The 17232-nt window shown below is 33.5% G+C and overlaps 1 protein-coding gene and 1 pseudogene across 1 annotated transcript; both read left to right on the forward strand.

The window, feature by feature from the left end:
* The first annotated feature begins 4912 nt into the window (after window positions 1-4912).
* Window positions 4913-5851, forward strand: LOC103604181 (olfactory receptor 6C2-like). Its single transcript, XM_008588763.1, has one exon. The coding sequence runs from the start codon at window positions 4913-4915 to the stop codon at window positions 5849-5851; it is 939 nt and encodes a 312-aa protein (XP_008586985.1).
* A 4779-nt stretch (window positions 5852-10630) lies between these two features.
* Window positions 10631-11868, forward strand: LOC103604182 (annotated as a pseudogene).
* The last annotated feature ends 5364 nt before the right edge of the window (window positions 11869-17232 follow it).

Genomic DNA, 17232 nt, shown 5'->3' on the forward strand with positions numbered 1-17232 from the left:
GGGGGAGAGGAAGATATAACAACCACAATTACTTTTTTATTTTTTATTTTTTTTTGAAGTTCTTACAACAAGCAAATAGAGGGGACACACTTGGGTGGGAGGGGGGAGAGGGAGGAGGGAGGGAGGTTTCGGTGATGGGACATAATAATCAACTACATTGTATATTGACAAAATAAAAATAATAAAAAAAAACATAATATATGATAAGATCTGGGTCAGTAAGACTTTCAAATAATGATAGCAAATTCTAAATGAGTCAAATCACGATAAGTAAATATATGACAAGATCTGGGTCAGTAAGACTTTCAAATAATGATAGCAAATTCTAAATGAGTCAAATCACGAATATATTTTATGACATAGTAACCAAATTTTCTGTATAACAACACCATTAATAGTAGTATTAAATGTTAAATTGTGAAAGATTTCTAATACATAAGACTGGCAAGTACTTAATACCAACTAAGGATAACAAGGATATGCAAATACCTTATAAAAGATAAGGAAGAAATTGGTGGACTCTTTTACTCAAAAATAGCCAAAGAGCAAGAATGTTCTATTCATTAAGTATAAATTGCCAATAAACACTGGGGAAATTATTTTATATCATCAGCAATCAATAAAATGTGAATTAAAATGAACAAAAGAACGAAGAAGCAATATTTGGATCATTATTTTCACAAAGATTCACTATGCTGATAATGCATGTTGACCTTGGTGCCATTAATGCATGTTCTATTCTCCAAGGACAGTGTCTTAATTCCTAGGTGCATTTATTAACTTTTGCTCTGTTTCACTTTTCAATAATATTAATTAGATATATGTTCATTAGTGACTTTGAAGCAGGGTCACCAAGGACATTTGGTTTTTTATGACTTAGTTGATCCTACCTGTTACAGGTGGACCATGTAAAACATCCTCAGTCACATCTGTGGTGAAACTTTTCAGTGACCCATTCTGTATTAAGATTGTTGGGTCAGATCCTTAACTTCTTTCAAGAATCAAAAAAAAAATTTTTTTCTGGTTATTACCTGCTGTTTATTAGTCTTTCTTTCTATTCAGCCATTCAGATTATGCACAAATAGTTCCTTTTAAAATTTAAACTGATATTAGGATTTATGGATAATATCAGACACAGGGATACACAATTTGAGACAGCTTGTGCATGTATTTCCACTGCTACCATTGAGTGCAAGTTGAACAAGAAAGCACAACTAGCTTATATTCATGTCACTACTAATACATTCTTATTTAGTTATGAATTTCTCTAAGGATCTGTGTGGATAAAACAAAAACTAATGCCTGAATGAGAGACTAAAAGAGTAAGTATTTTCATATTTCTCAATTCAGTTATTTTTTGTAAAATTTAATAGAATGAAATATTTTTTTTCAATTTCTAAGCTTAAGTATGTACATATGTGTGTGTTTACATGTGTGTGCATTTTAATTTGAATAGTTCATAAGGATCTGACAAATTAATTTCATTTTTGTAATGTCATTTATTTATTAAGAATATTAATCGTGGAAGCAAATGAAGTCTTCAAACTTGTTTTATGAATTAGTAAAGTATGTGGGCAATAAAATAGTCAAATTCAATGGAAATACAACGTAACACCTATTGCCTACACTGACAACACACGCACACATACACAAACACACACATGCATATCTGCACACATAAATTCAAATATACAAATGTATCTCCCTCCAACTTAATGAAATTTGGTTTGGCATTTCATCTATAAAATATCTTGTGTTTTGTAAACACAAATACTTTTAAGCATATTAAACAGAAATCAGTAAGTGACAGTTGCATTATAATTAATTAATCTGTCAGAGTGCTTCTGAGACCGGATTCTAAAGTAGATAACTACAAGGGTGAAAGGGCTGTTTCGGGTCCTTGAGTAATACTCAAGATCAGCAGGGACTTTTGCTAGAGGTTGCAGGTGGGAATGAAGAGAAGATGACTGCAAAAAGGAAGGAAGATGGGCACAGGGGAGCAATATCCTGTGTTTCTCAGTTTTCCCTCTCGCACATATTTCAAGTATGGATCTTCAGAACAGTAACAGCATTTAGGAAAAAAAAATTGTCCATAAGCCTGTATCACTGTTTGTCCTCTCTGATAGAGTCTAGAAACTAAATGCTTCCTCTTGTTACATAGACTCCATCTGATATCATTTTCCCAAAGAAAGAATGAAGGAGCAGGCTTTGGCTGGAACAAACCGTCTAATAATACATCATCCAGAAGAAATGCTAATTCCAGGCTAAAAGGACTACAGTCCAAGTGTTTGCCCCTTAAACTATTAATAACATCTAAAAGAGCATCCCCACACAATTATGAGACTCTCTAGCAGTAAATACAACACATGAGAAAAGTTATGGTTGGCTAATATCTGTAATTTTTCAAAGACCTAATTTTTATAAGGTCTTAAGCTTACTTTTTATAATTTTTTCATGTGGTCAATATTCGAAAGAATTTAAAGGAAATGTCTTGTGGAGATGTGACAAGTAAAGCTGATGAAATGCCTGCTCTGAGTGATTATATTCTTCCATTCAAAAATGGTACCTAGGTGTGTAGCAAGTTCACTCTATGATGTTCACACATGACACAATCGCCTAAGAAGGCATTTCTCAGAACATATCCCCATCATTAAAGGACTCATGATGGTGCTTTCAATATGAATGCAATACCTTTTATGTGGACCAGAGGAGTAAAGGACTTTTCTCAAGTAGAATCTTAAAATATGAGTAAAGAATAGATCCTGATGTTTGTCAGTAAATACCTATGATGTGTTTATAGATATACTGAGAAACTATTATATTCCAAGAAATGGATTTTATTGAATGTACAGATCAATTAGGGGGAAATCATCTTTTTTACTATATTATGTCTTCTAATTCACAAATAATAGTTTACCACACACACTATTGATTTTTAGATGGTATTTTAACATACAATTTCAATACTTTATTTTCTAAATTAACATACAATAAAATTGACTTTTTGTCTAGCTTGATACATTTTTAAATATTTACAGATTTGAGTAACCAACATAACAACAAGTTTAAATGAAAATAACAAAAATCACCTGCCTTAAGCTTTCTTATTATATACACAAATAACTGTCCTTTACAACCACTGATCTGTTTGTTCTCAGTCATCATAAAATTTTCTTTTTTTCTTTTTGAGACTGTCATGTAACGGAATAAAAATGCATGTTACCCTTTCCCACCTCTGGTGGCCTCAGTTCTGTTCTCTCCTTTTGAAAGTACAACAAATTTTTGTGACTGCTGCATCTTTCTTTCTTTTTTATTTAGTTGTAGGGTTTTTTTAGCTTCCGCTTATGGGTGAGGACATGTGGCATTTCTCTTTCTGTGCCTGGCTTATTTTACTTAACATAATTTTCTGTAAGTTCATCCATGTAGCTGTGAATGACAGAATGTTATTCTTTTTTATGACAGAGTAGTATTTATTGTGTATACATACCACATTTTCCTTATCCAGTCATCCATCAGTGGACATTTATGTTGGTTCCAACTCTTGGCTATTATAAATAGAGCTGCGATAAACATGGGGTTGCATATATCTCTTTGACATGATGTTTTCCATTCCTTTGGGTATGTACCCAACAGTGGAATTGCTGGATTGTATGGCAGTTCTATCTGTAGTTGTTTGAGGAAGCTTCATATTATTTTCCATAAAGGCTGCACTAGTTTAAAGTCCCACCAACAGCATAGGAGGGTTCCCCGTTCTCCACATCCTCAGCAGCATTTGTTATTCTCAGTCTTTTTGGTGATGGCCAGTCTAATTGGGGTGAGATGATATCTCAGTGTGGTTTTGATTTGCATTTCCTTGATAAGTAGTGATGTCGAGCATTTCTTCATGTACCTGTTGGCCATTCGTATATCTTCTGTTGAGAAATGTCTATTCAGCTCCTTTGCCCATTTTTTAATCAGGTTACCTTCTATTTACTGTTAAGTTGTTTGAGTTCCTTGTATATTCTTCGTATAAATCCCTTGCTGGATGCATAGTTTGCAAATATTTTCTTCCACTCTGTTAATTTTTTTCACTCTGTTAATGGTTTCTTTTGCTGTGTAGAAGATTTTTAGTTTGATTCCATCCCATTCCTTTATTTTTTATTTTGTTGCCTGTGCTTTTGAGGTCTTATTCATAAGTCTTTGCCCAGTCCTAATTCCTGAAGTGTTTCCTCTATGTTTTCTTTTACTATATCATTTCTTAAAATTTTGTGTGTCTGTACATGTGCCCAGCCTAGGAATTACAATATACACAGTTAACATTTCATAAGCCACTTATAATAAATATTTGACCATATGAGAAAATGTTGAAACTTTGTTTATTTATGGGATACTTTACTTTTCACTTTTTTTTGTTGTTGTTGGAAACCGCATCAGATGTTTTAATATTTGTTTTCAAAGATCAGTTTTCTGAGGGCACCTGTGTAGATCTGGTAATTTTCTTTTTCTGTTTTTAAATGTTTAGTAATAATCAACAATCAATCTATCCATCCTGAGTTCTCTTTGTAAGATTATTTAAGTATATATTTATTTACTTTAATAAATATAGGGCTATGTAGGTTAAATGTTCTAACTTGAATGAGCTTAGGTAGAATGTACGTTTCAAAGTATTAGCCCAATTCATGTAATGTGCCCAATCTATGTACATAGGTTTCAATATATTTCGTTTAACCTTTTTAATATCTGTGTAATCTGTACTGATGTCATGGCTCTCATTGCTGATGAATCGCATCTTCTCTCTTTTTCCAGATTAATCTCATATTAATTTTATTAATGTTATTCATTTTCTCTAAAAATCAGCTTTGACTCCGTTAACATCTTGTTTTTCTGTTTTCTATTCTATTCATTGTTTTTGCCTAAAATGTCAAATGTGGTTATGAGAAATCACACAGCAATAACAACATTCATCTTGTTGGGACTTACAGATGACCCACAGCTGCAAGTTGTCATTTTTATCTTTCTGTTTCTGACATACTTTCTGAGCATAACTGGAAACCTGACCATTATCATCCTTACCCTGACTGATTCTCATCTTAAAACACCTATGTATTTTTTTCTCCGAAACTTTTCCTTCTTAGAAATCTCATTCACATCAGTCTGTATCCCAAGATTCCTTTACAGTATATCAACCAAGGACAACACCATAACTTACAATGCTTGTGCCAGTCAAATATTTTTTATTGGACTCTTTGGGGCTACAGAGTTTTTTCTCCTGGCTGCCATGTCCTATGACCGCTATGTGGCCATCTGCAAACCCCTTCAGTACATGACCATCATGAGTCACAGAGTCTGCACCACCCTTGTCCTCTGCTGCTGGATCTCTGGGTTGATGATCATCATCATTCCACTCGGTATGGGCCTCCAGCTGGAATTCTGTGACTCCAACGCCATTGATCATTTTGGCTGTGATGCATCTCCTCTTTTTAAGATTTCATGCTCAGATACATGGTTCATAGAACAAGTGGTTATAATCTGTGCAGTACTGACATTCATTATCACACTAATAAGTGTAATTCTTTCTTACATATACATCATCAAAACAATTCTCAGATTTCCCTCTGCTCATCAAAGGAAAAAAGCTTTTTCCACTTGCTCTTCTCACATGATTGTTGTTTCTGTCACCTATGGCAGCTGCATTTTCATCTACATCAAGCCTTCAGCCAAAGAAGAGGTGGCCATCAATAAAGGGGTATCTGTGCTCACTACATCTGTTGCCCCTTTGTTAAATCCCTTTATTTATACCTTAAGGAACAAGCAAGTGAAACAAGGTTTTAATAAAACGATCAAAAAACTTGCTTTTATCTTACACAAGTAAGAACATACTGAATTTGAGCAATTAGATGAAAATGAAAGATGAGTTCCTTAACAATTTCCCTGGCAGTTCTAACTAGTTCAGCCAGGTTAACTTTCTTATGGTCCTGTGAAGCTCGATTTGTGAACCTAGTTAGATGAAACGATTTCTTCCTTTCTTTAATTTCAATCAGAATTGTTTCTGTCATTAAGAGAATATGAGATTGATTTCCAGGAATTAAAATTTTTCTTTATTTCTTGCTTGGGTTTTCTGTTATTATTCAAAAAGAAATCATATAAAATAGCATTTATAGAAATATTCATAAAGTAGTATGGATTGCTCCTAGGAAAATGTTGGAACGATGGTTTTGCAAACTTCTTTAATTTAAACATTCAAATTTACTGAAATATTTGAAATATTAGAAGAAACATTTCATTTGTTTAACATATTAATAAGACAAATTTTGAAATAAGTGAGCTCAAAACAGGCAAAACAAGTAAAATTTTAAAATATTTTAAGCAAAGGAAAAAATAATAAAAATCTAGAAGCAAATATGACAAACAAAAGATATTAACAAGTCAAAATATTTACATTGATTTCAACAAACAGGAAAAAAATACAACAAAGCTGCTTGGCTATACCATGCACACACTCATATATGTATGCACACACACAAACAGAAAAATAAGAAAAAAAATAACGAGAAATTTTTTTCTAGCTTTGTCAGAGTAACAGGTACAAGTTTATGCTTTCTGCCAGAAATAACCATAAAACAGAATAAACTATATGAGATCACTTTTAACAATAAGCAGCTCAAAAGTCTAATTCTCCAGAAAATGGGAATTTAGTTATTAATCTCATAATTAACATTAGCGTGGCCTGCATTGTGAGTTGGAGACTAAGCTCAGCGTGATTATCTTTGTGAGTTAAATTGGCAAAGATTAAGGCAGTTGAAGTTGTTAGTGTCCGCAGTTCAAAACTACATAGAAGAGGGACCTGGGCTAAAGGGGATCTGTATGTGGAAATATCATTTCCTAACTTTCCAATGAGAAACAATATCCAGTGATGGGAGAAATGAATAAAACGTGTTGAAGATCTCTTTGCATTTCCAAGGCTTTCTGTGAATGTGGATTCTTGAAAAAACATGGCAGTGCATAGACAATCTCCACTAAAATCCCTTGTTCAGCTTTTAGTTACTCTAAAATCTGAAGGACATTTGTGGTGAAATTGCCAACAGAAGTCATGAATTGCTATCAGAAAAGTAAGTATGATACTTTTCTCTAAAATTTTAAAATACCTACTTTGAAAACTGTCAGAAAGAAAAAATGTAATGAGGTAACCCCTAGGTTAGAATAGTATCCATTTGGGGGGGGTATTGTGTGCTCTCCTTAGATCCTTGTATAGGAATAAGATGGAAATTTCATTAAGTGTGTTCACAATTACTTCAAAATGATTTTTCAATAATATCTGAGCTGTAAATAACTTACATTCACGAGCAGAGTTAGCTGTACCTATTCATGAACATTGGATTTATTAAGTAGTATGACTAGAAAGGCATCCAGAATTAGACTTCTTCCCACCTATTTATCCTCTGTCAAACAATCCATATTATGAAAGGAGGAAAAAACACGATTAGTTTAAGCCTTTTTCAAAGGTTTTAACATGAAAACAACTCAAGATGATTATAATAAGGCAAGCAAAGAGAAGGTTAGAGATTTATAGGGATCACTGGAGATGGTCAATCTGAGGTCAGTTTTGTTCTGATTATTGTTTGCTGTTCAGATTCCCAGAAAGTATGGGGAAACAGGTTGTGTCAATCATGGGATAGAATGCAGGGGCTGGAAGACTGGATCTGGTTTAGCAGCTGTTGATTAGTCTTATGAGTTTAGTAAGAGGAATGGGCACAACACTTGGGGATAAAGCCTTGCTAGGACTGGTGGAAATTTTTCAGTCCTTTAGCATATACCATAATAGTTAATAGCAATAAAAGGTAACAAATCTAAACTTTTAAAACAACAAATGAGATTTGAATGATAAACAACAAATTGTTCATCAGACAATGACACCTTGAGGGTCAGATTTTCATCTATTTCCTCTTAATCACAAATCTAAACTTTTAAAACAACAAATGAGATTTGAATGATAAACAAATTGTTCATCAGACAATGACACCTTGAGGGTCAGATTTTCATCTATTTCCTCTTAATAATCACAGTAAATCCTTAGGTGTGGAGGAGAATGAGAAAACAATGCACAAGATGAATGGGGGTAAAAATATAGGTGCAATGCATAGATAATTCTATCATACAACACAAGTTGACTTTTTAATCATTCCTTGAGTGGCTCAGCAATAAATTCAAGGGCATCACTACACCCATAAACAGTCTTTTCTATAAATCAACTCCACCCTTTTCTGTGATCATGCCTGTACATCCCAGGTCATGAAAGAATTACTTCATATCTCCATGAAGGAAAAGCTACAGTTCTAACCAGCTATTATCCCATCCCCTGAATGGCAGAGCCCCTGACATTTGGTCTCCTTACCTCTCTAACTGACAAAAAAAAATACAAGACATAAAATACAGCAAGATTTCTGTTTACTTTTAATCTGCTTCTGGGTTAGTATAACAAATGAGACCTAAAATAGATAAACGTGGTAAAGAAGATTAAAAGCATGATGCCCAGTGAGTTCTGTGCTGTCAGATCAAACATGCAAGGTTATGAAAAGGCAAACTCAACCTAAGTCAAAATGTTTTGATGCTTACATGATCTCAACTAAACTAATATTTACTGTTTTGGAGTCAAGATTTCACAAGAAAACAATACAGAAAAGGAGGATTAAAAGAGTTTGTCAAGTATGTATGAAAGATGAAGTGACAGTATTTCTCAGTCAGAACAGAGAGAAAATGTGTGTACATACAGAAGGTTGGCATATAAACATAGCAGAAAGGAGAAGCAACATAGACAGCAGGGCCCTAGGTCAAATTATTTAAAAGGTTAAGTCTGTCTTTGGGACATTCATAGCTATTATTCCACTCATTTTTTTTTCCTTTTTGTCTTTTTTTTTTTCGTGACCGGTAACGGTATCACAACCCTCGGTGTCACGCCCGCACCGCGCTCAACCAGTGAGCGGACCAGTCTCTATATGGGATCCGAACCCTCAGCGGGAGCACCACCACACTTCCAAGTGCCACACTACCGAGTGCACCACCGGGCCGGCCCTTCCACTCATTTTTTAACTGCACTGTGTAATTAATATACCATTAGTTTCCTTCATTAAATCTTATTAAATTTCTTAAATGTGTAAGAGAGCAATATTACTATATTTTTTTAAGAGCATAAATGTAAAGTTTTTTATAAGCTAGAGAACAGATGTCTTAGGTATTATAGTTGGAGGAGGAGGATAGGAAAATGGAATTCCTGAGAAATAGAAAGGTGATTGGCAGGAACACGATGGCATTTTTATCAAGCATAGGTATGACCAATTATGTCATCTTTATAATTATTCTCCTTTTTGTTGTAAATATGATATTTTCTGAAAATTCCACTTACCTACATGAAGAAGGAAAAATAGAACACCTACGTAAGTAATCTCAGAGACCCAAAGTCTAAGTGGTCATAATACAAGGAATGAAAAGAGGAGACTTAATTACAAATCTCTGGCTATTACAAAGAGCCTTGTTGTCATGAACTGAGGAGTGAATGAAAAGATGGGACGGCAGCGTGGAAGTGGAAATTTTAAGGGGTAGACTCAATGGAGCTAAAAAGGAATGGACAGGAAAGTGCATAGATGGTCAGCCTGATGCTTGCCTCAGTTGCACAACCCAAAATAGCAGAAAATTTCAATTTGAGGCAATCTATCTGAAAGTATACAACTTCTGTGATGATATTATCAGCCTGCATGTAACCTTTCTTCCCCTATGTGGAGCAAAAAGTCTACATGTCCAAAAATTCCCAGGATATGTAAGGATGTATCAATAATTTTAGAAATGTTTAGCAATCTAAGAGGAAGGGCTCAAAGCCAAGGAATAACATTTCACTGGAGGATTTATGCTGTTGCCTTTACAACACCCAGAGGAAAATGTTTCCAGTTCTAACAGTGGTTAGAGAAGGCAAATCCTAGATAAGTCTGAAGGTCTAAACTTTGGAAAACACTAATGCCATTTCATAATTTGCATTTCAAAGGTTCAAAAATGTTGAGGATTGGAGAATGGCACTTATAATTGCGATTAGGTTTAAATTCCTAATATTGACCGCAGAGCTGTGAAGGTCACGCTGGTCGAAGGCAGCATCCCCAAGTATCCCCAACACTGTCCATGAGAAGTTAGGTAGAAAGAGTGCTAAAGAATGCCCATTCCATCAGGAAAAAGTGGGGAGCTGAGCCAGAAATACTTTCTTTTTTTCGCAAGTGTACCAATAAAATAAGTTAGTAACATCTCCTAAGAGCAACAAAAGAGTGAAAATTGAAGAAAAAGGTAAAAAAAAAAAAAAGTTTTCTTGTGTTTATTTAATTGAACTCACTTTCCATAGAAAGAAAACAAAACAAAGGAGAAATTTGTCCTTAAAATTCAATTCAATAACTAGATTTATCACACACATCTGCCAATTGAAGCAAAAAGAGGCTAAAATTACCCTGGCAATGCATGTGATTAATTCATAAAGTAAAAATTTGCATGTGCTCTGGTTTGCCTTTATTTTTGTTCTTCATCCATTATCATTGCCATGTGATATTGAGAGAGTCCACTTATCAGTTTCAATTTCTCAAATTTTCCTTGAAGATTGAAGGAAAGTCAAAAGTTAGTAATGATAAACCATACAGCATTCACCATATTCATCCTTTTGGGATTGGTCAATGGTCCATCTCTTTTGACTCAATCACTTTTCTATCTATTTCTCAGGAATTCCATTTTCCTATCCTCCTCCTCCAACTATAATACCTAAGACATCTGTTGTCTAGCTTTTAAAAAACTTTACATTTATGCTCTTAAAAAAAATATAGTAATATTGATATCTTACACATTTAAGAAATTTAATAAGACTTAATGAAGGAAACTAATGGTATATTAATTACACACTGCAGTTAAAAAATGAGTGGAATAATAGCTATGAATGTCCCAAAGACAGACTTAGCCTTTTTAATAATTTGACCTAGGGCCCTGCTGGAGGAATGGTTCTTCTTTTTATTTTTCTATGTGTCACCTACATGTTGAGCATAATAGAGAATCTGACTATCATCACATTCTCACTTGTTGATTCTCACCTTAAAACTCTCGTGGTTTTTTTTTTCTCATAAATTTCTCATTTTTAGAAGTCTCTTTCACAAGTGCTTGTGTTCCCAGATTCCTTTATGGCATGACAACTTGTGATAATACTATTACTTCCAATGCTTGTGATGCTCAAATATTTTTTGCCATACTTTTGGAAGCAAAGGAATTTCTTCTCCTGGCTGCAGTGTCATATGATCATTATGTGGACATCTGCAAACCCTTGCATTATGTGTCCATCATGAACCAATGAGTTTGTTTGACTCTTGTCATCAGCTGTTGGCTGGCTGGTTTATTGATCATTCTTGCCCTACTTTGTGTGGGCTTTCAAGTAGAATTCTATGACTCCAATGTGATTGAGCATTTTGGCTGTGGTGCATCTCCTCCCCTGAAGATTTAATGTTCAGATACTTGGTTCACAGAGAAAATGATCATTACCCATGCTGTATTAACATGAATCATGACCACATTTGTGTAGTGCTATCCTACACTTACATCATCAAGACTATCTTAAGATTTCTTTCTGCTCAACAAAGTAAAAAGGGCTTTTCCACCTGCTCTTCCCACATGATTGTGGTTTCCCTCACCTATTGCAGCTGCATTTTCATCTATATTAAGACTTCAGCAAAGGATGAAGTGGCCATTAATAAGGGAGTGTCAGTACTCACTATTTCTGTGGCCCCCTTGTTCCATCCTTTTATTTTTACCATGAGAAACAAGCAGATGAAGCAAGCTTTCAAGGATTTGACCAAGAAAATTAAACTTCTATCAAAGTAAGAAAGTGAAGAAGTTCAGACCTAAAAATTTTCCTCAAATATTCTAGCAATTTTGCTGTATCCAAACTATCAATTTAAACTTCTTTCAGAAATGTTTCATGTTCATTGAAAAATCTAATCTCAAATCATTACTGTATTCTTTATTGTATGAAAAATAGTAAGCATACACCCTTTCTCATTAAACCAACACACTTTTTTCCAGGACAGTCAAGCCTAAGTTCTACTCTTACTTAACCTTTTTATAATAGAGCCAAAAAGAGTTAGCATAATTAAACATTTAAATAAAAACTTGTGGTTAAATAGTGAATAAATATGAAAATTTAACCCATTAACTGCAAGAGATATAAAAAGGATAAAACATTGAAGAAAAATGAAAAAATGAAAACAGAATACTTCATCACCAACAACAAAATGAGATGAATTTTAAAACAAATAAAATCAAATCCAGCTTCAATTAAATTACTATATAACAACAAAGAAGGAAATGCAAATGGTTAGAATACTGGAAAAAAATAGCATTGTAGAAACATAAAAAATTTACAATAGACACTTATAAGATTGAATGGCTTCAATCTAACTTAAAAGACATAGCTTCTCCTTCAGAAGTCATATGAACTAATAATGAATTGCATTGGCATACCAATAATCCACATGGTAAACCAACAGTTACATCAGAGTTTCTGAAAAGTATAATAGATGATAAAGAGCAAGTTAAAAAAAATTCATGTTCTGTTTATTACTAATTTTAGTAAAGTAATGACATAAATGCAAGGAGATTTAGTGGGAAAACAGCACAAAAAAGAGGGGATAAATAGCAACATGATTAAGCAAATGAAAAGACAGCATGTGGAAATTATGATCTAGAATCTTCTTGAAGATAACTTTTTTGAAATGGTAAGTAAGAATAGTAACTGAAGACTTGTGGTCCTAAGGTAGCTTCTAGTATATTTCTCAAAGAAAGATTCCAAATCACCTTTTTTTGTAATGCCCCAAATCTTCTAAGATAAAGAATGATGAGTTTGGCCAGTGATCTCAGTTGGTTATAGTACAGTGTTGTAACACCAAAGTCAAGGGTCCACATCCCCTTACCAGCAAGCCACCAAAAACAAAGATGATAGTGGGGAGATAAGGTAATGTAAATGGGGTGTAAGATTAGAGAGAGAGAAAGAGAAACATTAAAATACCTTCAAACTTCTTGGTAAAATTTTATTTTTTTAATGTAGAAGACAAACATTGAATCAAGAGGTAATTAGCTGGTAAATTATTCTTATTTGAATAAAGTGAACAATAAAATGATGACTTTATCATATTTAGAAGCTTCATTATATCACACATAGTGAATTCATTTCCGGTCAGTCTTACAAAAAATCTGGAAGTCTTCTGTAGGGAACTCTTTTTATTAGGAGAAGGTGGTAAATCATGTTGAAAGTTAATTTTCTGACCCCATTACACATAGCTAACAAATGACGGAATCTAGATTCAAATTCCTACTAGCTCTTCTAAATGTCATGCTCAGTCTCCTTCCTAATCCACCTTCATAAAAAACGAACGGCTATTACCTTCAGGCACAAGAGGCATTGAGATTGAGAAAATATATTACAGCAAGTTACTTTGACTATGATATGATTAGGATTGACAGATTTAGCAAATAGAGATATAATGTTCAGTTAACAACTGAATTTCAGGTAAATTTTGTTTGTTTTTGTTTTGTTTTGTTTTAGTATATCACCTGCAATATTTTGAGTATATTTACACTAAATATTATTTGTTTGACCTAATTTTTTTTACGAAAGTATTTAGTATTTATCTAAAATTCAAATTTAACCAAGCACCCTGTATATTATTTGGCAACCTTGGCAACCCTAGATACGATGCTTAATTCATCTTTCAATTTAGTTCATGCACTAATCAAAACAGCATAATACATGTGACAGGAGCAAAATTTATCAACACAAGAGTGATTACTATGCCCCCATACTTCCTTCCTTCACAAAACATCTAAGTATTATAGCTTTCTTCTGTTCAGCTTTTCTCTGCTTATTACCCTATTGGTGAACCTGTTCCAAAATAATGATACTAAATTAGAAAAATAGAAAAGTTGTGGAGCGGAAAATAAGAGCTGAAGGAAACAAAAAGAGAAATGAATACAACTATTGAATATGAAAAACTTGTCAGAATAAGAGAAAATGCAAGAAAAAAATAGTATGAAGATTTACATTGAAAGGTATCCCCAACTGCTTAGTCCATGAAATGAAACTAAATTTTTTTATTTATTTAACTCTGGGCCTGGGCCTCATCTCTTTTTACTCTGGCACTTGTCTGAAACTGGACCACAAAAATTTGACTAATATTCTGGTCACATTTACATAAAACAGCAGATTTATGGCTCGCTTTTGTGATCATTTACATCTCGTGCAATTTTATGTTCTATCAGTTGAGAAGTGTTAGATTTTGATCTCAGACACATATTTTACATAATGATTTGCAGTGATATGAATATGTGCACTGGAGTTACAATATCCCTTCTCCCCCCAATAAATAAATGGACTATAATTCCTACTTAATTACTTTCTTATGTCTTCTTTGTCTTCATTAGAAGTTCCAGAAGATTGAAAAATCTAATTTTTACCTCTATCAATCAACTCACACTTTAGAATGATTCCCATCCTGTATAATTGAGAATATGCAGTTCAATTTTCAATAATTATCTTGGCAATATTTAAACCCTTTTCTTCATTTTTTAAGCTTTCATTATGTTTGCCAGACAAAATGCCAGTCTTCTTCCATGAGGAAATCCATTTCTCTTGGCAGACCCTGTCTTGCTTTTTGTCCCAGAAAATAAATACCTGGTCATCTATAACTGGTCCCAGGTGACCATTGTACTGATAGTACAAATGTGAATGAAAGAGTCACACATACATCTGAGGAAACTTTATATCTCAGTTGATCATTATTATTACAAAATATCCCTCAAGAACAAGCTGGTAATGATCTCTTTTGGAAAATTTTTCTGTATTAGTCAGACCCTACACTGATTCTCATTTTCACATTTTCTCTAATATGCATTTATTACATGAATATTACATTTATTACACTTAAATTCAGTTATAGAGATTAATGTTGTTTTATATTGTTGGAGATAATTTAAATATTTTTCAGTTTGCTTATGATGTGGATTTTATGTCTTCTCTCTTTTTAAAGAATAGATTACTTACAAGTTTTATAAAATTGAAAATAAACAAAATTTCAAAGAGTATAAAGTTAATCTCTTTCTTATCATTTCTCCCAGCTGGTCAGTCACCTCAGGATCAATCTCTACTACCAGACCTTCTGTGCCGTTCTGGAGATGTTCTATATATACACAAGAGTACTCCAAAAAGTTCGTGGAAAAATAGAACTAAAAGATACTACTACTCAGCCATAGAAAAGAATGAAACTCTGCCATTTGCAGCAGCATGGATGAGCTTGGAGAAAATTATGTGAAATGAAATAAGCCAGGCACAGAAAGAGAAATGTCTCATATCCTCACTCATAAGTGGGAGCTAAGAAAGAAACAAACAAACAAATGAAAACAATCACAATAATATGTTGAAAATTCACAAGCAGAGAACAGAACTGTAGTTTCTAAAGGTGGGAAAGGATCTGTGAGAAACAAATTAATGGACACAAACAATAATTATGTATTGTAATGATTATGCTAATTATCCTGATTTGATTATCACATATTTACACAGGTATTGATAGTTGACTCTGTACTCCACAAATACGTATAATCAATTATGTTTCAGTTAAAAAAAAAGATAATAAAATCTTTCCATTTGAACTTTGAATTTCCATTGAACTTTTTGAAGTACCTTCATAAAAGGAAGAGAGTGTGTAAGAGAATTCCCTTTTCTCTGGCAAGTGTATTTTCTCTTTCATTGCAAACCAGACCAAATAGGGCACTAACAAGATTTTGGTTAAGAGCACTACAGTTCAGTGTACGCATTCATGTCTTGACACTTATTCATTGTCATTCAGCCTTAGCCACACGCCACTTATCATTCAGCCCATATTAGCAGTGATGGCTCCACTGATATTCATGAAGCCTATTTGTTTATTTTGGAGGGAAAGGTGGCTATAGCTGCAGGGCCCTATACTGCTCTTGGACAAAAATATTTTATTTTGGTCCAAATTGCAGTAATTGTTCTCTGTGTCTGGGAACCCAATTCACCATTATCCTTAGGAATCCTGCTTGCCTCTGCTATCTTTAGTCTCCTGTTTCTTGTAACCAGTATGTTCATTTTTCTTTTCTTTTTTCCTCATGCATTTTACCAAAGCATACATTTCAGTGCATCCCATGGAAGATTGTGAGTTAATTTTTTAGTTTAGGGTTTGCCTGGATCTCTTTATAATATTGAAGATATGGCAACATTATATTATGCTTCTAATGTCACCAATGAGAAATTTGTAGGCATTATGATCCCAACTCTTTGCATGTGACCAGTTTCTTTTTTTCTGGAAACGTGAGATTTTTCTATTTGTGTCTATGTGCAAAATTTTACAAAGATATGGGGGAAGTTTTTTGGTCTAATTTTACCCACAATGCTTGGTACTTAGCAAGAAATTGTCATTCTGGAAACACATGTTCTTTAGTATTCTTTTCCTTTTTCACTATTACCATTTTCTCAATTTAATTATTCATGTATTGAGTAACCGGTACTGAGTATTTAATTTTCTTCTATTTTCTTTTTCTTCCCAGATATTTTTTTTCTACTTTGTAAATGATTCTGAAGCCTTCTGAATATTAAGAAAGATATACTGCCTTCACATAGCTTAACTATTTGTTCCAGAAAATTCTTGCCTAGAAAGGTAAGGCAAACCAACAACTGTACTATCTACTTCAGAAATGGGAATTAATTCATTTATCTGGACAATTTTCTCACATAAACTGTTTTCTTATCAGAGCAAAACAAAGAGCTTGCTTATCTAATAATAGCTTATTTATGAAGACTGTTTCCAAGATCCTTTTTTCATTGTGATATATAGTTCTGCTACTCCCATGGATTAAGAAAAAAAAGAAAAAAATCCTTAATATCACACCTTTTACCAGATATTGTCCAAACTCTCATCCCTTTCAGAGATTATTCCCCTCTTTATCAAGCTCTTAAGGTCTAATCTGCCCCCTGTGCTCTCCACACTGCTGTTTTTATGATCATCAAGAGCATCTAACCTTCCTAATTTTAAACTACTCTCTCTACCATGTAGACCATGTAATTAGATAAGACAAACAAAGCAAAAGTCTTTTGATAAAATTTAACCAACAATTGAAGGGAAGAATTGATCAAGATAGCAGCCTAGTAAAACTGTCTAACTCATCTTTCAC

This window comes from Galeopterus variegatus, unplaced genomic scaffold, assembly GCF_000696425.1.
Source record: "Galeopterus variegatus unplaced genomic scaffold, G_variegatus-3.0.2 Scaffold5025, whole genome shotgun sequence".
Taxonomy (NCBI): domain Eukaryota; kingdom Metazoa; phylum Chordata; class Mammalia; order Dermoptera; family Cynocephalidae; genus Galeopterus; species Galeopterus variegatus.